Source organism: Trichosurus vulpecula, chromosome 8, assembly GCF_011100635.1.
Source record: "Trichosurus vulpecula isolate mTriVul1 chromosome 8, mTriVul1.pri, whole genome shotgun sequence".
Classification (NCBI taxonomy): domain Eukaryota; kingdom Metazoa; phylum Chordata; class Mammalia; order Diprotodontia; family Phalangeridae; genus Trichosurus; species Trichosurus vulpecula.
In genome coordinates, this window is record NC_050580.1 from 40,904,235 (window position 1) to 40,928,984 (window position 24,750).

General features: G+C 38.7%; 1 protein-coding gene across 1 annotated transcript in view; it reads left to right on the top strand.

Annotated features, from left to right (window-relative positions):
- The window catches only part of GRID1 (glutamate ionotropic receptor delta type subunit 1), a 1,144,779-nt gene extending 1,120,884 nt beyond the window's left edge, over positions 1–23,895 (top strand). The window contains exons 14-16 of the mRNA XM_036735649.1: positions 2,693–2,859; positions 8,079–8,319; positions 23,280–23,895. Coding sequence (XP_036591544.1) covers positions 2,693–2,859; positions 8,079–8,319; positions 23,280–23,708 — 837 coding nt within the window. The 3' untranslated portion in view covers positions 23,709–23,895. The remainder of the gene's footprint in view (positions 1–2,692; positions 2,860–8,078; positions 8,320–23,279) is intronic.
- The last annotated feature ends 855 nt before the right edge of the window (positions 23,896–24,750 follow it).

Sequence of the window (24,750 nt, forward strand, 5' to 3'; positions counted from 1 at the left end):
CTACCCTTGAAAGTAGAAAGAAAATAGAAAAGCAGTAATGAATGAGTACAGAAAAAATGGCAGCTGATCCAAGATACTGTTTTTGTGGCACCTGACAATTCTTACTCTGATTCCTTTCAGAAGTTCACCCGTAGAAACTGGTTACTAAGTGCTTATCTAGTCCTGCTAATGGGTTAATCACTATTACAAGGTGTGGGTAAGAAGGACCTACCATCATAGAACTTGGGCCTAAGTTCAAGTCATAGAATAATAGTTCGAACTAGAAAGAACATCATAGACCATCTAATTCAACCCTTTATAAATGAAGAAATTTAAACTCAGATGGGGTAGTGACTTATCTATTTGTGTATTTGTCAAACTGATTCACCTTAAAACCTTAGAAGGACCCAACAAAACATAATACCAAAGATAGCCTCCATCTCTGACAAGAATCAAATTCCTATTTTAAATTTAAAGCATCATATAATGTAAGACATGAGTCAGAGCTCAGAGGATACCTAGCCCATGAAATTGAGGATTCAAACCCGAATTCTTTTATTTGCACGTCCTGTGGTTTTCCCCTTGCATGTCAAATCTAATGCTCCCAATTTTGGTAGATCCACGGTTTGAGAATATATTTTTAGCCAAATTTTACCAACCACATGTTCTGAATTCATATCAAGGGATTGTGTTAGCAGGGAAGGGTAAAAATGGGTAGAGGGGTAACTTACACTATCTACTTAATAGGGTTATAAGGAAGTTATTTGAGTAGTCTAAAGTCATGTATAAATGTAAATTGTTTTTATTCTTATTTTTTATTTAATGGAGTTCAGATAAAAATAATCTGGACACAAGTCATCATCCTACTGCTGCTTTATTTTTAATGTCCAGTGGTATTATTGTTAGTAGTAGTAGTATTACACCATATATTGTAATAAATAGATAACTAGACTTAGAAACAGAGAGATCCACCTCACACCTGGCACATATTGACTATATAATCTGGCAAAAGTCACTTAATGCAATCTCACACTACTCTAGAAAATTCTCTTAGACAAGGTGTTGAACTTTTCTTGTGTGTATCGTGGACACCTTTGTCAGTGTGGTGAATCCTATGATCCCCATCTGTAATAAAATTTTATTGTTTTCATTAAATTAAAAAAAAACTTGTTACAAATTAGAGAAAATAGCGATGGATTTTTTTTCACATTTCTAGTTCACAGACTCCTCCTTCCCTTCCCCAAACTTATTGATTGGTAAGATCAAAACCTCTTGAACAAAGGCTGTAGACAAAGGCTGCTTAAGGCTGTAATTTTCAGAGAATTTGCAGACCAATATTGATAGAAGGAATTTCCTCCTCAGGGGGTTCCCTAGATCAAGAAATTACAGGTACAGTCTTTATGCCGATCCCTATTATTAGTTCTTATTATTAATATTGTCATAATTTTAGTATGGGTTAGTTATCAGAATACTTTATGGCTAATTTCTCATCTTGGAAAGCCCAAATAGTCTGATCTCAGGAGCATAAGAAGAAGGGGATGGCAGGAATAATTGGGACTGTGAAGAGGGTACAATTTTGACAACTCCAGATAGGACTGCGGAGGCCTTTTCCCGGATGTTAGACTGACTGGTAGAAGAAGTAGATTGACCAAAAGTAATGTTTGAAAATGGGAAATAAGGGTAGGAGTGAGAAAGGATATGAAAACCAACTTCACCTGTTGCTAATTCTTTTTCTAAGATTGGATATGATTTAGAGTTATTAATAATTTCATAGGCCTACAGATTTGGAGCAGAGTTGTTATTCAGTTATTTTTCAGTCATACCCAGACCTTCATGATCCCATATGGGGTTTTCTTGGCAAAGATACTGTAGTGGCTTACCGTTGCCTTCTCCAGCTCCAGCTACAGATGAGGAAACTAAAGCAAACAGGGTTAAGTGACTTGCTCAAGGTCACACAGCTAGTAAGTGTCTGAGGCCAGATTTGTACTCAGGACAATGAGTCTTCCTGGCTTCAGGCCTGGCACTCTATCCACTATGTGACCTAGCTGCCCTCAGAACGGAGAACAGTCATCTAATCTAAGCTTCACTTTTTACAAATGAGGAAACTGAGTATTAGAAAAATTAAATAAGATACCCAGTGTGACATAGGAAGAATGAAATATGGCCAAGATTCAAACCCTCAAGTTCCTCAGATATAAAATCATAGCAAAAAGGTCAACAGTAAGGACAGCTGCTTACATTCATATGATTCTTTGAGGCTTAAGAAGTACTGTCCTTTTAACAACTCCATGAGGTAGGTTGCTTTAAAGTGTTGGTGTTGATTTGCAGAACATATGATAAAGGGAAAGAGTCAGAGGAGATATTAACTCCTCTTTCCTTCCTTTTCCTTCCTTTCTCATGGCCTTTGTTCCCAAATTATTTCCCGATTGGGGTATTTCCTATATCAATGAAATCATAAGTTTAGTCTCCAACTGAGAACTGGTAGCAGTAATGCCCTACCTTTAGTATCTAAAAAGTGGGAGGGACTATAATGGAGGAAACATTAGGCCATTTATGAAGTGGAGGACCTTGGCTGTGTAGTTGAATATATTTTCTCACCATGCAGAATCTAGCTGTATTCCTCATATCACAGCACATAGGCAACTACTCCTCCTCCCACTTCGATGGCCAGTCCCACATGATTTCACTTTTGTTTTGTTTGCTTTTCTTTCAGGCAAAGAAAGGAAATTATGCCTTTCTGTGGGATGTAGCAGTGGTCGAATACGCAGCCCTGACAGATGACGATTGCTCAGTGACTGTCATTGGCAACAGCATCAGCAGTAAGGGCTATGGCATAGCACTTCAGCATGGCAGCCCCTACAGGGACCTCTTTTCCCAGAGGTAACTTGGGCACTGATGAGGGAGGAGGGCTGGCTAGTACGCCATGGTAGGGGTGCTTGCTGGGCTAGTAATTTGGGCTTTCTTTCCAGTTGATGATTCCTGATGCTAGATAGCATGAGGAGGGAACTACAATCTTTGTATCCATTTTGTCTTTGATGAAACTGGGATGTGGCAGGCATTGATCCCAATGGGAACTCTTATGGTGCCCCTGCTTTGAGGCAATGGTCAGTATTGAGACTGCGTGTCTGGTTTGTGGATTGGAATATTTAAATCATAGCTTAACTTTCCCTTCTCTTTGCTCCAGGATTGGATGGTGAAGGTAAGTGGATCAAAGGATACTAGACAAAACCAGGTTATTCTCACCATATTTAATAGCTGCTTAAATTAAGGGAAATTTTGAATGATTTCCTTCATATTCTTTAGCCTTCTTTTAGTGTTCTTTAATGCCTTTATGCATTAAACCATGTATCTCCCCTATTGGCCCCAAAGTTTTTAGCTGTTCTGTTTTTCTTGGACTTAGTAGGTTTATAAGTAAACTGATGCTCATGTTGAAATGGGGATAGTGACATTACTGTCTAAATCTGCATTAACTCCTTCATTTCCCAGTACTAGAAGTCATTATTTTCTCTACTCCTTTCTAGTGGCTCCCAAGTGCACAATGAATGAGCCACATTCTGTTCCCTGCCCAGCGAAGGGCATCTTGGCATCAAAGGATTAGATGCAAATTAACCTGCTTAAAACACATGAAGAAATATTACCATGGAAGCCAAAAAAAGTAAATGCTGGGTATTGTCGTATTTGAGGTTTCCTCTTAGATTTATTTGAAGAGATGAACAGAAAGAAGGGGAAGTAAAGTCTGTGAGGAGCCTCTAATGAGTATTGGAGACTGAAATACCTCCAAGGAGGAAACAGGCTAGACAAGGACATAGGTTTCATTGACTTGGAGAGGAGGCAGGCTGCCCCTAAGAGAAGAAATAATGAATTACCCATTAATTCATTCTATGAACTGAAATATGAAGAATTTTTTTTCCTTTTCCCTCTAATGAACCATATTTGGTTCATCTCCAAGTGAGAAGGAAAGTTCACAAATAGTCATTTACTCAACTACACACCACCCTGCCAAATTGGAAGGATATTCTACACCCCGGTGAAAAGGAAATTCATTCAACATTTTTTTGCAAACTCACCATTGCACAAAGCACTGGGTTGGATATTTCTGGAAACATGAAGATTACAAAGGAATCACCCATGCTATAATGATCTAACAATCTAGTAGGAAAGTGATGGCAGTGACGAGAAATGAATAGAATTCTGCTAACGTCTGTAAGGTTGATGAAGAATTTTGTGTATTGAAATGTAAAGAAGTAAAATCTCTCCTAGATTCATGATCTAGGGGACATGAGGAGTATTTGCACAATGATGTGTTTTGGGGTTTAAAGTTAGAAAAGGACACTAGATGATCTAATATTCCCTCTCCCTTCCACTTTATATGATACAATTAAGAACTAGAGAGTTGAATTGATTTCCCTAATGTGACTGATAAAGTCTATAGCAACGGTAGGACAGGTAGGACAGAAACCCTGTTCTTCTTACCACAAAGGCAAATACTTAAAATAATACTGAGTCAAAATGAAATGTAAGAACTCAGCAGGGGACACGTCTATGAAAATATTTGTATAATCATATTGGAGGCTGGTGAAAATGCTTCATTTATTTAATAAGCATTTATTGCTTATTTCTTGCAATTATGATGTAATGGGCACCACGGATACAAAAGCAGTATTAAATACTGTCCTCAAAGAGTTTACATGGTAATGAATATAGGCTATATTCAAGGTGGCAGGACTCCATGGTAAAAACGCTGACTCAATCCATCAAATAATCAGCAAGCATTCATTAGGGTATTAAGCACATAGGATGTGTCCAGGAACGCAATGTTCTTATTTTGGCTTGTTTGACACCACCATCACCCCCACCGACACCATTGTTTTTTTTTTTTTTTTTCTGATAACCCAGGGTTATATGACAATAGTGTATACATGAAGTCCCAAGACAAGAAGAGACTAACTTTTTGTAGCTTAGATTATTTTTCTTCTCTGAACAGGTTCTACGCAACCAGTCATAAATACTATTACTACTACTACCGCTAATACTGCTGCTGCTGCTGCTGCTATTACTCGTACTACTACAACTACTAAACTACTTTTATTTAGAACTTTAAGATTTATAAAGTACTTTAATGAATCATCTCATTTGATCACTGCAGTAACACTGTGAGATAGATGCTCTTATTTTTTGCATGTTACATAAGAGGAAACTGAGGCTGAAAGAGGTTATACGACCTGGTCATGGTAACATAACCAGTAAGTTTCTGAGTTAGAATTTGAACTCAAGTTTTCCCAATTCCAAACCCAATGTTGTATCCAGTACTCTACATAACTACCTCAGTGTGAAAATAGTTATAACTATCCATTTTGGCACATTGGCTAAGCTGCTCAAACCTTCACCTCATCTGGGGCAAATAACATGAAACATAAATCTACTTTGTAATCCACAATGTAAATATAACGAAAGAAGAAATCAGGACAAATTAACAGAATTCCAAGAGAGATTCATTGCTATAGTCCCCTCTAGCTCCTGAAGGGGTTCCTATGTTAAATTATTGTTCCCTCTAAATTCTACTGGCTTAGGCCATTGCCCCAGTCACCACACACTAATTATAGCTCTGACTATAAAGGAAGGTAGCCTCAGTCTTGCTCGCATCTCTTGCCCCCAATCCTGAGTGATAATAAAAGGATGTTTGTACTTTTAATTATGACTTTCGCTATTATGATAGGGCTTAGAGAACTCTAGAGAAAAATAGGGCATTGTCTAATTTCTTCCCAGTTACTATATCATTATCAATTTCTATTAATTTTATAATTTCTTGGTGGTGGAATATAGCTCTTAGAAAATTTGTTGATGCCACTGCGCTTACTCACTTTTCCAATCTATTCTGCAGAAGTTACCCTACCTTACCAAGATGGCCCCTCACATTTGCCTTCTGTCTCTGTCCCATTCTCTCTGTAATGAATTCATGATTGAACACGCATTCTTCTATGAGGCATTGGGTGTTTCTGAATTCAGGACAATGATGAAAGAAAACTGGAATAGTAATTTCTAGGAACGATTCAGTCCTTGAAACAAATGTTTAATTAATGTCAGAGCTAGAAGAAGTAAATGCCAGTCATTTTCTATGTAAATGTACAGCAGTCCCTAACCCATGTTTATGAGGCTCATTTATATAGTTTGGCATTAAAGCTGCCTGGTTAATGACACAATTTGGGACTAAGGGGAAATATGGCTGCTAAAGGCAACCTGAAACCAACCACCAACCATGTGTGGGTGTAAATCATGTACTTTTATAGTCAGATCCAGACTTAGTCAAAGAGATTTCTCTCTTTTTACAGTGCAGATCCATGAGCATAGCCACGATGGGCTGGATGAGATTGTTTGGTGTGACATTGGTGTGGCCTCCAAGAGGCCCCTGCACTTAAGACTTGGGAGAAGGACACGTAACTTATGGAAAAAGAAGTGTAGAAAAGAAACTCAGGCAGGAAAGGATCTTGTCAAGCACTCTTCCTTCTGACTTCCCTCCCTCAACCTCATTAGGGCTCCCATCTACCTCATATTACTCCCCTTCCTAAAGTATACAATGTAGTTATACTTGGTGGGCTGGGGGGCAGCTGTGTCTACTATTAGATATTCCAACTTCTTCCTCTGTCCATTTCTTCTTGCCAAAGTTTGCAATATGTTTCTTCCTCATTTTTGCCTTTCAAAGCATACCTCAGTTGTCATTTTCTTCACATGACTTTTCCTGAATTGGCTAGGCATTAAAATATGCTTGTGGTTATTACTTTTCATTCCTTTGTGAAGATATGCATTTATATGCCTAGGTTCACATTGTATCCACCCCTCTAGAATATAAGCACTTAAAGGGCAGAACCTGTTGAATTTTGTGTCTCTGTACTCCTGGTGGTTACCTCAGCTTATGATATTAATCATTGTTTTTAATTGAATGGAATGGAATTAAGGAGTTCCAAGGCTGAATGACAAAGATAAGAGTAAAGGTAAACAATACTTGCTCCAATTTTCAATCATATCTAGGATCTTTCTGTAGATCCAAACTTCCTGACACAGAACTCACAGCTTGACTTCGTCACCTTTGTAGAGAAAAGATGTCTAGAAGGAAAGACATCTATACTTCCCATTTATGCCAGCATTTAGCTAACTGTGGACACAATGACCCACTCACAAAGGGTTAATTAGGGGTTTAAAGACTTGATGGCATATACAATCACCTTTCCTACATTAAGGAAGCCCAGGTATCACCAGGTTGAATGTGAGCCCACACAAATCAAAAAATCATTTCTGGATTGACTCAGGGACAAATCCTTTTGAAAGAGATTTGGCTCCCCGTCCCAGAAACATAGTTCAAGAGAACAAATAATTCATTTTTTTTCATTTTGTCTTTGTATCTGCAGTACATCATACATGGTTGGTGCTTATTAAATTAAATATTTAATTGTTAAAAGTTGGTATAACCCCACCCAAAAATAAATAAATAGTGTAAGGGCTTCTGAGTGCCAGGAGCCCTGCATGTTGGCATCCCATTAAAAAAGCTTGTGTAGCCATGAAAAAAAATATGGCAGGAATATGATTCTTATGAAAGATTATTGACACATCCCAGAATCTGAGAATTTGGCTGCTGTTCTATTTGATGCTTGGCAAGATTTCTGGGCTAGCATTAGTGACTATAGTGAAAGCTGGGAAACAACATTAATCATCATGATAATATTGGAACAACCTGCTTTTATGGGTAATTGTAATAACTTTTTTTTGCAAACCACAGAGCAAATGGGTATGGATTATAATTAATTAATTTATAAAGGTGATAATGATAATAGTAATAATGATAGAGGTAGCAATAAGGAAGGTGGTTGTGTTGCTTTTGGTGGTAGTGGTGGTGATGATGGTGGTAGAGAAAATGGTGAATTTGCTGCTGCTGGTGATGACTATGGAGATGATAGTGGCAGCAGTATTAGTCCTAGCACTTTTAATGGTGATCACCCTCCTCCAGCCATGCTAAAATTAGATAAGAAACACAGCACTAGTATAAAAAAATAGGTACTCATTGTCATCTCCTGGTGTTGGTGAACATTCTTCCTCTTATCTTTCAGAATCCTGGAGCTACAGGATACTGGTGACTTGGACGTTCTCAAACAAAAATGGTGGCCACGCATGGGTCGCTGTGACCTGAATAGCCACACAAGTGCTCAGACAGATGGCAAGTCCCTGAAACTACACAGTTTTGCTGGCGTATTCTGCATCCTTGCTGTGGGCCTTCTCCTTGCATGCCTGGTGGCAGCCCTGGAGCTATGGTGGAACAGCAACCGCTGCCATCAGGAAACACCGAAAGAGGTCCATAGCTTTTATCCTATTCCTTAAGGAAGCTCAAAGTCAAGAGTTGAGCTATGAGATTTTTTAGGATTTTTTTTCTTATAAATAATATAAATAATTTTCATATAGCTTAGAGACATAACATAGATTTGGTTTTTTACAGTGCTTTTCTTGTGTGTTTTTTTGTAAAAGAACAAATTTAAGTGATTTTTTTATGATTGTAAAAAGTGCCAAGGCATTAAAGTCCTGTATTTATCTATAGAGCAGATGCAGTGTGGGCAGCACGAGGGCGCCCTTACCCACTCTGCCTCACCAATGTGCTTCTACCCTGACCTGGAGAGACCAGCTCTAGGGGTAAGAGAGTAGCCCAGAATCCATGCCCACCTGCCCCTTGGCCATCTATCCCAAGTGTCAGTACAAGGAAATTGTACTGGGTTTCCTCTGAGGGTTATGAGCTGTCTCCCACCAACTGCCCATCAAGAGTGGTCAACACGTAGACACAGACGTATGACTCAGATTCATCATGATCAATGCCAAACTTGGCCTTAGGTGAAATTCAAGAGTTGAAGGAAAGTGGCCTTTTCCCCAGGAGATGGCATACTATGGACTGCTCATGTTGTTGGCCTACTGCCTCTCCTTCAAACCTGACCCCCAATAAACTGTTTTCTGAAAAAAAAGCCCTGCTGAGTGTTTCCCCTAGAAAGCTCTCTCTGAAGGAAGGCAACGGGTATTGAAATGTTTGGGGGTAGGGTGCCCCCCATCAAGAAATTAAATTCATTCTCGAAACATTCTTGCATAAAGCTGGGGTCTATTTGCATCAATTAAATTGCTTAACAAGCTAACCTCTGGTAATTTTGGAAATATGGAGACACTTGCAAGATTCCTTCAGCTCAAACAGATGTTATTTCCAAACAAGTAGCGGCAACACAGCTGGAAAAGAATGGAAATGAGAATCCATCAATTCTGATCTCAGGGAGCCTTTTGAAGGTGGGGGTGGAAGGAGGTTGTGGAAAATGAAGTATCTCAAGTCTGTAAATCTGGTGCCAACAGATGCAGAACCGAGGTCTTTAGGTTGCTTTGTAATGTGCCTTTACTTAATACTGTGCAATCCTTCATGGAGCTGTGATTTCCCCAGTGCGGGTGCTCCTTCTATATTCTGCCTTCAATAATAAATCCAGGAGCTAAAGCAGAGTACATCTTTGTAGGACTTGGATGGCTTTTGAATGTTGCTGGACACAAAGATTTCATCAGTCTGCAGAACAAGCTGATGATCATATATGATTTGGCTAAGCAATTCCTCATGTGACAGAGACACAGTCCATTCTTGGGTGAATACTTGAAGCCTTTCCCAGCTTGGTAGAATGCCCCATAGCTTTTGATCCACTCACATAACTCTTTGAAAATCTGAGGTCACCTTTATGTCACGATTAGATATCATAATCATGTCTAATGTGGTATTTTTCACACAAAAAACAGCAAAGTCACTGACCACAACTTATTTAAGCCTTGCTTTATCTATTTCAAGGTCACTATATCCTATCTTGATTCTTTCCTTTCTCTGTGTCTCTCTATGTGTCGCTTGATCTCTGTCTTTGTTTCTGTCTCTCAGTCTCTCTCTGTGACTCTACCTTTACCTCTCTCTTTCTGTCTAGTGTTTAAGCCACTATCTCTCTTTCTGTCTTTCTTTCTCTTTCTCTGTCTCTCTTATGATTCCATAAATGTAGAGAACTCCTAGTGAAGAAATTTCTTCTACCAATATAGCCCAACTGCTCTTCAAACTCAGGTCTCTAGGCAAATGAGAATCTAAGTTACTTATTTCATTGTCACACAGCCAGTATGTCAGGACTGGAACTTGAATCTAGAACATCTTGACTCTGAAGCCAACTGTCTATCAATCATTTCATATTTCCTCTCTTGATGTACCTTCCAACAAATGTGAATTCCACTCTCACGTTGAAAAGGGTCATTTAGTTAGCAGGGAGAATGTCTTTTGTTTGTTTTTCTTTGTGCTTCTCTTATACTTCTCTACACTGAATAAATGTCAGAATGGAGGTTTGCCAAGTATCCTTGGTGACCCTAACTCCACAGGAGCATGGAAGAGAAAAGTGGTATGTTATTGGCTAAGGAAGTCACAACTGAGAACAACTATTTAGAAGAACATTTATTATGCCAAAAAGGTTTATTTTTCTCTTGATGAAATTCATTTAAAGCAAAAACTAAAGAAGAGGAACTATTTGATACATGTCCATTACTAGATTTCTCTTAGGTCTGATTTTTTTTTTATTAAACCCATTTGTTTGATTTCTTCTACTTCCTAGTCACTTGGATCAAGGTGTGTGATGATTGCTGAGTTAAATGACCATTTACATCATAAGCCATAGCTCACGTGGGCAGGATGTAGAGAATAGTGGATGAAAAGCTTTTGGGCTAGAGGTTTCTCAGGAGGAGAGATGATCCTTGGACTTAGATGGAAAATGGATTTTAAGTGTCTAATCAATTCTAATAATACCATCATTGACTTTTCCATATCAGGATAGCCTTCCACAAGTCCCTAGTCCCATGAGACCTTAGATCTTTGAAATACCCCGGAAGACTAAGAAGATTTAGCTACAATGAAAACAAGACTGGGGCTAGTATCTGCTGACCAAACAGGGGACAGTGAGATAGAGAGAGGTAGACAGTAGTGATAGAGACAGAGACAATACAGATAAACAGGAGGTAAAAGAGAAGGGAGAGAGAAGGAGGGAGAGAGAGAGAAAGTCAGAAATACAGAGACAAAGAGAGAAACAAAGACAGAGAAAGAGAGACAGAGACAGAAGAAAATCAGAGATACATAGAGAAAGAGACAGAAAGAGATAAACCAAGACTGAGAATTGTGTGAAATGTTAAACGGTGAGTTTCCCATCTTCCGTAAATCCCAAGCACCCAAAACAAGTGACATCAAATTCTGATTCCATCTCCTGTCCCGGTGAATCCCTTTGGGATTCAGATACAACTGGGATTGAGATTGATCTGGTGGGAAAATCTGAGCCAATATGATCTGCTTGTCTGATTCTTTTCACTGAAATAGATGTGGATGACTGCCACTATTGGGGCCTTCAAATTTTGGTCAATTTTAACAGCTGTCTTGACAGGTGTGCTGAGGTAGCCGGTGCCTACTCTCAGTTGGACATTCTAAGTGCTAGTTGACTCTACTTTCTCTTGGTTACATAGAAATCTTTTAAAAAATAATGAAAGGTCCATTTAATCATGGACTAGAAAAACAATTTTGCTGTCCAAATTGTGACCTGTGGTTTAAAAAGTACTATTTGTAGTTAGATGAGAAAGCAACATTCATCACAGACTCTTAAAATTTCAGAATTTGACCACAATTCTTGTCAGAAGTCATTTGAAAGATCTTTGCATTCATTCATAATGGTATTATAATGAGGCTTCTTCAATTAAGAAGAGTCCACAGTAGCCTTTTTGATGTTAAGTTCTATTGGGCATCTAGTCTCTGAATACACATATGAATGCAAACATGATTTTTTTTTCCCCAGGGATATTTATATACAATTATGTAGTAACCAAATTTAGGAGTTTGAAGCACTCCACATGGCAAAGCTATTGGATGCACCAAAAAGATTTAAATTCATGAAGAGACCTGGTCCACTTCTCTTAAATAGTATTTTGATGAAATAAAGATGAGGAATGTACAAATGTGAGAAAGTGTATGGAATGAGAAATATGACATTACTCCTCAGAAGCTTTATTTTGGGATTCCATTTCCATTTCTTCTTTGGACTTTCCTCTTATTTCCTTACTTCACTTAAAAATCAGCTTAGGTGAAACTGAAATTAAGGGAGTGGTAAGCATTCACACCATTCTTCTCCTCAACCCTCTGAACACTGAATCTATTATTTCTGCATGGATGCCTCCTCCTTTTCTCCATAGCCCACTGGATTTTCCCTTTTTCTCCCCAATCTCCCTTTTCTCCAATGTTCAGATGTCTTCTCCTTACCTAGGATCCAGCAATCATAGATATAGATATGAAGATATCTCAGAGGTCATCTAGTCCATCCTCTACATTTTACAGATGGAATAAAAAGAGTCCTTATTGATATAATATGTTATTTCAGCTGCTATGTGACAGAGCCAGGATTTGGACCCAGCTCATTTGGTTCCAAATCCAGCAATTTTCCCACTATGCCATGGGACCTACAATGACTTCCCTCACTGCATACTTTACCTTCTTCTTCCCACCACCATTTTATTCATCTGAGTATGACCAAAATTTGTTTTGTTTACTTTGAGAGACTTGTGAACACACTGTCACGTATGTGTATGTGTTTAAATGTATACACATGTGTGTATGTATAAATATATATGAGGGCAGCTAGGTGGAACAGTCAGTAGACCACCAGCCCTGGAGTGAGGAGGACCTGAGTTCAAATCCAACCTCAACCATTTGACACACTAGCTGTGTGACCTTGGCAAGTCACTTAATCCCAATTGCCCTGCCTTCCTGCTTCCAATACACACACACACACACACACACACACACATATATGCATATATATATATATATATATATATATATATATATATATATATATATATATATATAGAGAGAGAGAGAGAGAGAAATGGATATGTATATATACATATATATATATATATATATATATATATTACTTATTTTCCAAAAAACAATGAGCTCATAAATCACTACATGCCTTTCATCAATACATTGTAGTGCTCACAACTTAGGATGTGTTCTTTGTAAGTCACTGTGGCCAAAACATTGAATCTCCAGGTAACTAGCCTCTTAGTTCTGAGTCTTTCCAAATACAGTTAAGCTATTCAATCCATTGAAATACAACAAAATACAATGCAATGTAAAGCGATGGAATTCATTTCAATCATTTATTATGGAAGCTATTTGGGACAGTGAGTAAAGTTCTCAAACTGGAGGCAGGAATACCTGAGTTCAAATCGAGCCTCAGCCACTTCCTGACTGTCGGACTCTGGGCAAGACATTGAGCTTCTATTTGCCTTAGCCTCCTTACATGTCAAATTGTGGTTATAATAGAACCTCCCTCCTAGGAGTGTTGTGAGGAACACATACATCTCATCGTGTTGTGAGATATTTGTAAAGCCTTGTGCTAACCTTAAAGGAGTATATAAATCCTATCATCATCATCATTTGTCTATAATATACTAGGCATTTTTCTCACTGCTGAGAATACATAGGGAAAAAATCCAAATCTTCAAAGAGTTTTCATTCCATTGGTTTTGATATGAAACACATAAAGGCCATTGTTGGGCCTGTCCTTGGAGACCCTCCAGCTTGAGAGTACTGACTCAGGCTTGCATTCTTCTTGCAGAGCCTTCTAGAACACATGTGTGTTTCCATGTCTCTATAGAAGGCAGCCATAGGGAGTACACTGGAAAATGCATTGAACCTGGAGTAATTCACAAGACCTGAGTTGGGACACCAGCTCTACCACTTCCTACTTGTATGACCTTAGGCAAGTGACTTTATTTATCTGGGTTTCAGTATCCTCATCAGTTAAATCACAGGATGAAATAGATGACTACTACAGGTAAGATTTATGATCCTATTAGGCACCAGAATAGGATTTAGTGAAAGTATATATACATATACATAGTTATAAGTGTAAGATATATGTATGTGTAATACATGTACATATATATGTCTAGACATACACACAATGATTGTGTAAAATTGTCATCAGCACTTTGAATATGCATTGCCAATATAATATACCATTAAGTATAGTGATTTGATTATGCAACAATTCATCGATATCAATATAAATAATGCTTTGAATTACCTGGATTCTTTTTTTTAAGGGAGCCAGGACAATTCACTCATTAATTTCCTGTCTGTTTTGGTAACAGTCTACATTTATATATCACTTTACAATTTCAAAAGTGTTTTCTCATTTGATTCTTTTAAAGTTGGTAATGCAAATATTAGCACTGATTTATAAGCTTGGAGAGGTGTCATCTAGCAATTGTCAGTGTCAGAGGCAGGATTGGATTCTAAGTCTTCTCGTTCCTAATGATGTGTTATTTCCACTATATCATATCTCCCTTCACACCTGTTCTTGTAATTTCAGTATAAAGCAAAAGGAAAGAAAAATAAAGTGAGGTTTAAATATTTAGCCAGGAGATTAGTGTTTTGAGGAGATGAGGCTTCTTGTAGTCCCTTCAGATACCCTTTCATTTAAAGGGTAGGTATGCAATTAATATTTGATTTAATTCAATATAATTCAATGAGCATCCATTAAATGCTTATCATTTCAAGGCATTGTGCTAGAGTGAGAATACAAGATTAAAAAAATAATCCCTGTCCTCACTGGGCTTATATACTGTTACATAAGAGAGGTACAAAAAAACACCTTGTTGTGGGGGAGAAGGCATAGGGAAAAGGTTGGAATTTGAGTCAGGAAAGACCTATGTTTGAATACCACATCAGATCCTGCATAATTGGGAAACTACTGGAAATTCATTTGTCTTTTCCGAGACTCTATTTTCCCTCCATCTATTAAGGATTCTCTACACTATGCTTCTCGGATTCCCATTGGCAACTTCACTTTGGTCACACAGCTATTAAGCATCTAAGGCAAGAATCCAGCACAGATAAGCTAGGTGCCACAGTAATAAACTCCCCGGCATGAAGTCAGGAAGACCTTGGTTCAAATACAGCCTCAGACTCTCACTATCTGTGTAACCCTGGGAAAGTCACTTGACCTGTGTTTGTCTCCATTTCCTTATCTGTAAAATGAAGATAATAATAGCACCTGTCTCCCAGAGATGTTGTGAGAAAAAAAATGAGACAATAATGGTAAAACACTTATGACAATGCCTGGCATATAGTAGGCACTATACAAAGGTTGTTCATCATCATCATCATCATTATTATTATTAATGTTTTCCAGAGCCCCATCTTTACCTGAGATATTATTTGGATTACATTATGTCCAGGAAGACTGAAGGACTTTATACATAGCGTTATTAATCGCTCAGAAGAATTTGGCTTAGCCATCCACAGAAGAATTAATGACCAAGTAGTTGAAGAATGACTATTTTCTAGTCTATGATGTGCACTTGGGTGGACAGGTTTTTGATCAAGTCCATCAATAGTTCTATCTTGAATAAATATTGAAGAGTTTCAGTGATCTGGACCCAGAACTGATGAGGATATGACAGCGGGCTAGATTGTTGTTGGGAAATTGTGCAGTGCTTTTCATGATCATGAATTTCTCCCTAAAACATATCAATGGTTTTGATACCAGTATTCTTTGGGTGATACTTTGTCATACTCATTCATGGAATACTACATTTTATGAAAAAGTAAACTTACAGGTCACCTAAATAAGAATGGAGATGCATGAGTATTCTTCAGTCTATTACCAATGGAAAAGTGGCATAAAGGGCACCTTCAGAGTCGTCAGATTTATATGTTTTGGATTTCCAGAGAACAGTGGAAAGAACACAGGCTCCCAGATAACAGGAACTGAGTTCCACTCTTTCCTCTGATTCTTTACTACTCATATGACCATGGGCATGTTTTTTACTTTCCTGGATGCGAGATTCCTCATCTATAAAATGATAGGATTTGATGAGATGGCTTCTGGGTTCCCTTCTATATATAGAGCTATGTTTCTATGATCACATATGAAGAAAAAGGGAAAACCAATGGAGAACCCAAGTATTTCACCGGTATGAGCACATTGTCAAGTTACACAGAAAAGGTACAAACACGCTGGGTTACTCTCCTTTCTTGTTTATGGCAAAATATTTACGAGAATCACATAGGATGAGATAGCATGGAAAGTTCGTCATTTGTTCCATCGAAGGAAATCTGTATTTTTGTGATCACATGTCCATCAAACTGTTTTAAATGAGGAAAACAATACCAATAGTTTCTATCTTACAATTTTGTAGCAAAGGTCAGTGTCATGAAGCTGTGTGTTATTATAAAACTATCAGCTATTATTAATTTATTCCAATCCTTTGTTCCTGTTACCCTCTGGAATTTGTCAGTGGGGCAAACCTTAATGGGAAGGTCAGAATGTGAGGGGAGTCTGGACCATCAAAAGCTCCACCTGTCTCTTATGGCTGCTCCTGGGGCATTGTATTAGCAGCATGCTTTTGTGACTGAGTTCCCTCTATTCGCTGGGACTATGTGGCCTTACAGTTACTCACCTTCCGATGAACTTGGAAGTGCTCCATCTCAATGAAACCATAATCCTGTTCTTTTTTTCATATCCTCCACTGCCCTGTATTCCTCATTGTTTCCTTGCACAGAACAAAGGATCTCTTGTTTCAGTGAAGTTTTTGCATCGAGGGGTCCACTATGGATGGGGCCACTCTCTCTGGAGTGGTCACTCTAACCCACATCAAATAAAAGGCAGAACTCTATAATAGAAAGTGTGCTGGATTCAGAGTCAAAGGACATATGGCTCTTGGGTCTGTCACTACCTGTATAACACAGGGCAAATCATTTAACCTCTTCGGGCCTCAGTTGATTCATTTCTCACTTATGAGATCCCTTGAAGTTCTAAATCTATGATTCTATGATCATCAATCTACTTTTCTGTCCTTTCTTTCTCTCCCATCCATCCCCAAGTATTTATAAATAACAAGAACTACACTTACACAAGACTTTATGGCTTACAAAGCTCTCTGTATACATTTTCCCATTGGATCCTCACAACAACAAGGTAAGGGAAGTGTCATGGGCATTATCATTCTCATTTTATAGGATATGAAGTTATGTATCCATTGATACACAACTAGTGAGTAATAGAAGTGAAATTCAAAGACAGGTCTCTTCTTATTCCAAGGCCGATGTTCTTTCCATTAAACTTTATTTTTTTCTCTAAAACAAGTTCTCTTATCACCAACTTCCTACCCACCCCCCTGCCCCCAACTTGAAACAGTGGCCAACAGACCTCAACCAATGTCAGTCCTAATGAGTTCCACTTATAACAGCTGTTACATAGATGAGAGCTTAGTTAATTACCATTTTCGACTACATTGTATTGTTTCCACATTGGTGAACAGCAGCTTAATTACAGAACTTTGTCTCTCTGAAGGCAATGCTTGTGAGAGGTCTGGGGTGGAGGAACAACCTCTCAGTGGTGGATCTGTCATCATATTTAATAAGAGACAATAACCACAGCATCCGATTCCAGCCAGATTCATGGCAAATGAGTCAGCAGATTTTATGTTGCATTAAGTGATGTTTGACTAGGACAGTTACCTGCAGTGAATTAACAAAGGCAAGAACAGTTCTCCAAGTCTCTTTCCACATCTGCCTACGTATCATTACCTGGCTGAACATTGGAACCTTGCATAATGAGAATGCAAACTGAAGGCATTCATATTTTTTAAAAGGATTAAGATTTGCATAACTTAATGGAATACACCATTTCTTCCAAAATGTAGGTAATTATTCAAGCTGCCTCTACTTCTTCCCATAAGAAGTGGTGACTTGGAGTCCTTGGTCTCTCTCAGGGGATGATGGAGTAAAATCATATGTGTGGAACTTGAAATCCTCCACGATGAAAGATATAGACATATTGGGGTTTGGAGCCGGGGAATGGGAGGTGGGGGTCCAGAGGGAACAGTTTTATTCGTTCTTGGCACACCAGCACTCACCTTTCTTTCCCTATCTTCACAATTTTGCAGGGTCAGGCAGGTCATTGCAAACATTGCCAGAATCCTTTCTACGCTGGGCATTCATTGTTCCAATCTGAAGCAGGCACATGGGCTCATCTCCAGGATGCCCAAATGGGCTTTGCTGTCAAATTACTTTACAACTTATTTGAGCACAGATAATGAAACCCTGGTTGGGTTCCTTTTTTTCCAGTTCTTTCTTGTAGGGGTTGTTTTCTTATCTTAACAACATCCAAAAGAATATGATTTAATGAGATTCCAGGGTGATAAAGAATGACCTCTTTGGAGTGTGTTCGCTATACATTAAGCCTTTCCTGTCTAGGTTTTGAAATGGATTGGGTAGTCCAGACCTCATACAGCACAGCACATTGAATAAGAGGTAGAACCCCTAAAGTTGGGGACGATTCCTTATGCCATGTCAAAGTCATCCCAGCCCAAAAGCTAGTTGAAATGTCAGGAAACTACTGCTTTCAGCCCTCTCCAACAAAGATGTGAGTAATGTCAAGAAACCACTTACTTGTATTTGAAAGAGGATATTTAGAAACAGTCACACTAATCATCCTGTAGGGAATTTCATCCGTGGAGATCACCAAGGAAATATAAAACTATGACCCTTAGCCCCCACTGTATTTCAATAGGATTTCATTCAATTCAGTAAGTGCCTACTATGTGCTATTTGAGTATGGGCTAGCGGTTGTACAAATGTATACAAAATACAATACAAATTTGTACTTGTATGCAAATGCAAAAAATAATGGACAAATGACCCCTACTATAATCAAGCTAACAGTTTAGAAGTGTTATTTTCAATTAGTTTAAACTCCTCAGACATTGACGTGGAGTGAGATTTTCAATAATTTTCTTGATGTTCTCAGGATCTTAGACCTGGAGCTCAAAGAGACCTCCAAGAAGATTTTATCAAGTGACTTCCTTTTGGGGATGAGGACAGTGAGCCCCAGATCCATAAGGTGACCTACCTGAGGACATATATAAGACAGAGAGTCAGTAATTGGACCTAGCTCCTTTTGACACCAAATTCTGTGTCTTTTCCCTTAGAGTCAGTGTAAAAGTAAGGAATCAGAGAATTGGAAGGGACCACAGAGGCCATCCACCTGTGGACCTATAATTTTCTCATCCTAGTTCAAGCCACACCTGACTAAGAATCAAAGGACTCTTGGAGTGCCTTGGAATCCACATGAACATACAGGCTTTGCTTATAGACTTCCAATCAAGGGAAGTCAATTAACTAGAGTAATATTTCATTCCATCTTGGCATAGCTTTCACTGATCTGTGGTCTCATCAGTGGATATCCCCCCACCCCCAGTAATATAAATTCCTTTGGTTTTCCTTCCAAGTCTCATTTCCTGCCTCCAACCTAAACCAAAAAAATGTGTAGTAAATACTTATTTCTTTTTATCCACTGCATCCAATTCAAAAAATTCAGAGATGGAATTAAAAGCATCTTTTATTTTGTTGGTACTCACATTCTCCTGAAGAGGTTTCCTTCACCCTCCCTCCATTAATGGGACTCCACTTCTTAATCTTATCCCTAGCATAGTCTGGCAAATAAAATGCCCTTAATAAATGCCATCCATTCATTCATTCATTCAAGAAAAAACTTAACACCCATGAAATATTTCAAAGATTCCTTACCAGACCAGAATACTTGCCCACCCCCACCCTCCAAAAAAGGCCATCTGATTACCTGGTTCTAGTTCATCTGTGGTCATCTGGCCTTTCATAATTGGTGTATAAGCTTTTGAACATGCCATTCCTGTCCCAGGTTGAGATGCTAATGGGTCTTAGAATACTTGTTATTAGCTCTTGGTCTCAGCAGTCCAGTGGCCATATTCCTCTTTCAGCTATTTCCTCTTCTTTTGGATTTCCCTTCCTTACAACGTTTGGCTTTGAAACCCTGTCTTGTTCATCCTATGCAACACATGTGCTTAATAGAATTACTTCTCAGAGGCATCAACTTTTTTGTCAGATATCCCTGAGAGAGGTGGCATGAATTATACCATGCCCCATACCTGATGTCCACCATAACACCAAGGAAAGTTGTGGGAATGGTAAATGGAGTTAATTATGTGGATACAAAAATCTGTAGATAATGATCTTGTAGGACTTATGTTGAGAAAATAAATAATGATATAGAAAGATTGAACTTTCACACAAGTCCTCCTGACAACTATCCTGAGCTTAAGTATAAGCACATGTCACACAGATATTTCCTCATGATAGAAACATCCCAGATAGCATTCGACAACAATAGGAAAAACTCAAAGCACATAGCATGGGATGGAGCTTCATCTTTGCCTCTATTTTGTTCAACATTTTAATCAATAAATTGTATAAAGACATATGATAGATGGCATGCTTTTTAATATGTAGATGACAAGAAGCTGAACAGAGTAACTATTTTGGATTGCAGAAACATGATCCAAAAACTTTGTGACATGAAGAATGCTTGTCCAACTTTAATAAGATGAAATACAATAAGGATGAATTTAAAACACTGATCTGAGATTAAATAAAAAAAGAAATTCAGATGCAAAAAGTAGAAGACAGAGGAGACCATGAAGGGAACAATTCATTAAAAAAAGCCTCGGAGATTTTGTAGATTTGAAGTGGTATCGTGTGGAAGTTTTAAAAAGCTTTTTGAATCTTAGATTAGATTAAGAGAGATGTAATGTCTAGAATGCCCACTGCACTCTACCTTGGCTAAACCTTAGCTGTAGTAGAGTGTTTAATTCTTGGTGGATTAATTAAAGAGGGGCTCTAACAAACTGGAGTATATTCACAGCAAAATACCCAGAATATTGCAAGGACTCACAACTTATCCGTCTAAGGATCAACTGAAGGGGCCACCCATTTTCAGCCCAGAGAATATCAGACTTGGTGTGTGTGAGGGAAGGGAGGAGATAGAGGAGGAGATGAGACCCTATAATTGTCTTCAAATATTTAAAAGTTTATCGTGTGGAAGTGTGATTTGATATTCAAAGTAATTCCAGAGGGGAGAACTCAGACAAGTAGGTACAAATTGGATGGAGATAGAAGACCTTTCTAATAATTAGAGCTGTCTACAAATGAAATGGCATGAACTACTTAGAAAGACAATATGGGATAATGAATAGAGGGCAAGCCTTGGATATGGAATTCACGAGTTCAAATTCTGTCTCTGACACATACTGCTTATGTCTTTGTGGGCAAGTTATTTAATTCTTCAGTGTGCCCAGGAAATTCTCCAGGCTAATGAATTGCTGATCTCTATCAGCGGATGAGTTTCAGTGATCAAATAACCAATCTAGTGCATCCCTCCTCATCCTCTCCCCCCAATACATAAGAAACTTGTGCTGTGATGTATTCTTCATCACCGGAAGAATTCAAAGAGAGGCGTGCTGACCACATGTTAAAGATCATAATATTTTCCCATGTAAGATAAGATCTGGGGCAAGCTGACCTTCAAAGTTTCTTTCAAATCTAAGATTATATGACTTCTTTGAAAACTGCCCATGAACCTAATTCCCTCAAGTGCTTTGAAAGATACTAAAGTATAAGATAGTGTCCTTGAGGGGCTAGTTAGATTTCTGTGTTTTGGCTTCATGGTAATAACCATATTTTAAAAAGGGAATATATGAAGAACTTTTTCAACTTTAAGAAAAATAATTTTACTTAGCGATTACCATTCTAGTTGGTCATGGTGGAAGGGAGCAGTGGACACTCCACTCCACTCCATTGCAAAATTCTCATGGTTTAATGAGATGTCCTTGAGACCTGAGGTTCATGTTCCATGAGGGAACCCTGGGACTGGGAGGTCCCTTCAACTCTGTTAACTCACTTGCATAGAATTCATTTTCTTAGAATTTTAAAATTATAGAGTGTTAGAACTGAAAGTAGCCAAGAAGAGCAAATCATCTCATTGCCCCATTTTATAGATGAGTAAATTGAGGCCTGTGGCATGGAAATAACTTGTCTCAAGTCACACAGATGGGTGATGTTTATTTCCTCCTGCTAATAGCTTAAGGTCCTTTATCCTGTCATTAGCTATTTCACCAAGAGGAAGGCAAGCTGAATGGGAAGAGGAAGAAAATCTATTAAAGCTCCATTAATTTTAAAGCTCGTAGACTATAAACCTATACTTGAAAAGGACTTTTTGAAGTCACCTCGTCCAATATCCTTATTTGCATATGAGCAACTGGGGCCAAGAGAAGATATGAGAAGATAAGCCCAAGTTCACTCAGGTAGAAAGTAGCAGAGTAGGGTTCCTAATCCCACTCCTTTGACTCAAAATCAATTTCTTTGATCTCTCTGATAGATAGCCATTGATATAGATGTAGACATCTATATATCTCTATAGTTTCATATATAATATATATGTAAACACAAATACCCACATATATATATTGCATATACGCATATCATATATGTATAGCTATACTATTAGATAGATAGATAGATAGATAGATAGGTATGAGATCCTAATCTCTCTACTTGCAAACAGCTTTGAGGGATGTTTTACTGGGGCAACAGTTTGAACCTAATGATTTAGACAACTTTTAGATTTTCTGAATTCCAACACTCTACATCTTTCCATTCCAAAAATAAGTGAAAGCTGACTGTAATGATAAGGTATGGGTACGGGTTGGGGAAAGGCATGAGGGGAGGGGTGGAAAATGTGAAAGGAGCTACTATGGTGATTGTTTATAACATAGGATAAGGATAGGGCCCAGACCTTTGATTTCATTGTATGAAAAAAAAATCCATGTATAAATGTAGCCCTTCATCAGCTTCCAGTGGGTTGATTGGAACAGTAAGAGATTACATGATAAAACCAGGGTCAAACAGTCAATATTATTTAGAGCAGGGGTTCTTAAACTTTTGCATGTCATGGACACCTTCGGTAGTTGGGTGAAGCACGCGGGCCCCTTCTCTGTATAATGTTTTGAAATGCATAACATAAAATTTGTAGAACTATAAAGGAAATCAATTTTATTGAAATACAGTTGTCAAAATAAAAGAAGTTCCTGGGTCCTTGGTTAAGTGTCACTGGTTTAAAGGCTAGGTATGAACACAAGCTGTCCTGGCTCTAAGATACTCTCACCACTCTGCCATAGTTATAATACCATCCCTTTTCTCACTTCACATGACTTCCTAGTTCTTTGCTTTCATGGATGCTTTAGGAAGCCCAGGACAATAGTTCATTCATGGCAGCCATCCATGTCACATATGTTCTGAGTAAGGTAAGAGAAAACTGATTGGGACTGACTGCCATGTGCTTTCTCACCAGGACAAAGAAGTGAATTTGGAGCAAGTACATAGACGTATGAACAGCTTAATTGATGAAGATATAGCTCACAAGCAGATTTCTCCTGCATCCATCGAGATCTCAGCCCTGGAGATCGGCGGCATGCCACCCAGCCAGACCTTGGAGCCGGTTCGCGAGTACCAGAACACTCAGCTCTCCGTCACCACGTTCTTGCCAGAACAGAGCAGTCACGCGGCCAGTCGGACACTATCAGCAGCGGCTGGCAGTAATCTGCCACTGCCTCTGAGCAGCTCAGCAACCATGCCCTCAATACAGTGCAAACACAGATCTCCCAATGGGGGACTGTTTCGTCAGAGCCCCGTGAAGACCCCCATCCCCATGTCATTCCAGTCTGTGCCTGGGGGCGTCATTCCAGAGGCTATGGAAACTTCCCATGGAACATCCATATGATTGACACCCACCTACCCTTCTGCCCACCCACCCAACCAGCAGAGCTTTTTAATACAACTAAAAACAAACAGAGAAAAACACAAAAGACTCTTACATTTTTCTTGTACATACCTGTAAATAATGAGAGAATGAAGTGGGGTAAAAGTGTATTTTGAATATTCCCAATTTTCGAAGTCAGTAAAAAAAAAGAAAAAAAAGAAAAAACACAAAAACAAGAAGTGTATGAATGAATTTGTAAATTTTGTTCTATATGAATAAAAAGGCAAACCACTTGTGATCATTCTGAAGTGCCAAAGAAGCCCTGTTCCTGGGCCTGAGGGCAAGAAGCAATTGTCGGGATCCCATTCCCTTTTGGAGGGCAGCATGGGTTCCCATGTCCTTTGTGAGAGCCCACAGGTATTTGCTGCTGATTGTAAAGTGTCCCTTTGGCATCTGCATCCCCTCTCTGAATCTTTCCTCTCCTGGCCTGTACTGTTAGTCTGACCTTCTAAGTTTGGGAGAAAAGCTGCAAAATTGACATTGCCCAAATCTATTCATTCAAAAAAACAAGAAAAAAACCCAAGATAACAGTTGGATGTTGGATGGAGGGAGTAAATAGGGTATTGGTGACAAAGCTCCTGAATAATCTTAACTTTTCCTATTAGGAAATAGCCAGCTGGTCACCCTGTGGTTCCCCACATTTCATGCTATGTGACTAGCTTGGATTTCTTCTTTGCATATGCTACCCTCATGCTTCCTTTGAGTCCAAACGAAACAGGGAGTGATGTATTGTGGGAAAGGGATGCAGTACTCATTCTGATGGGGAAGGGCAGCTCTGGTGGGTATTGTATTTGGTTGAGATCAGGCATGGGTACAGGTGGTGTGAGCATAGATATAAGTGAGGGGAGAGCTGCTACACAAATTACAGCTAAAAGTAAAAAGAAAGATGAGGACCTAGAGAAGGGGATGCTTTGCTCCCTATGTGTGAATTGGGAGAAATCTTAGCATGCTGTTGAATCTACTGGTGTATGGTGGCTCCGATCCCATAAGACAAATGCTTGTA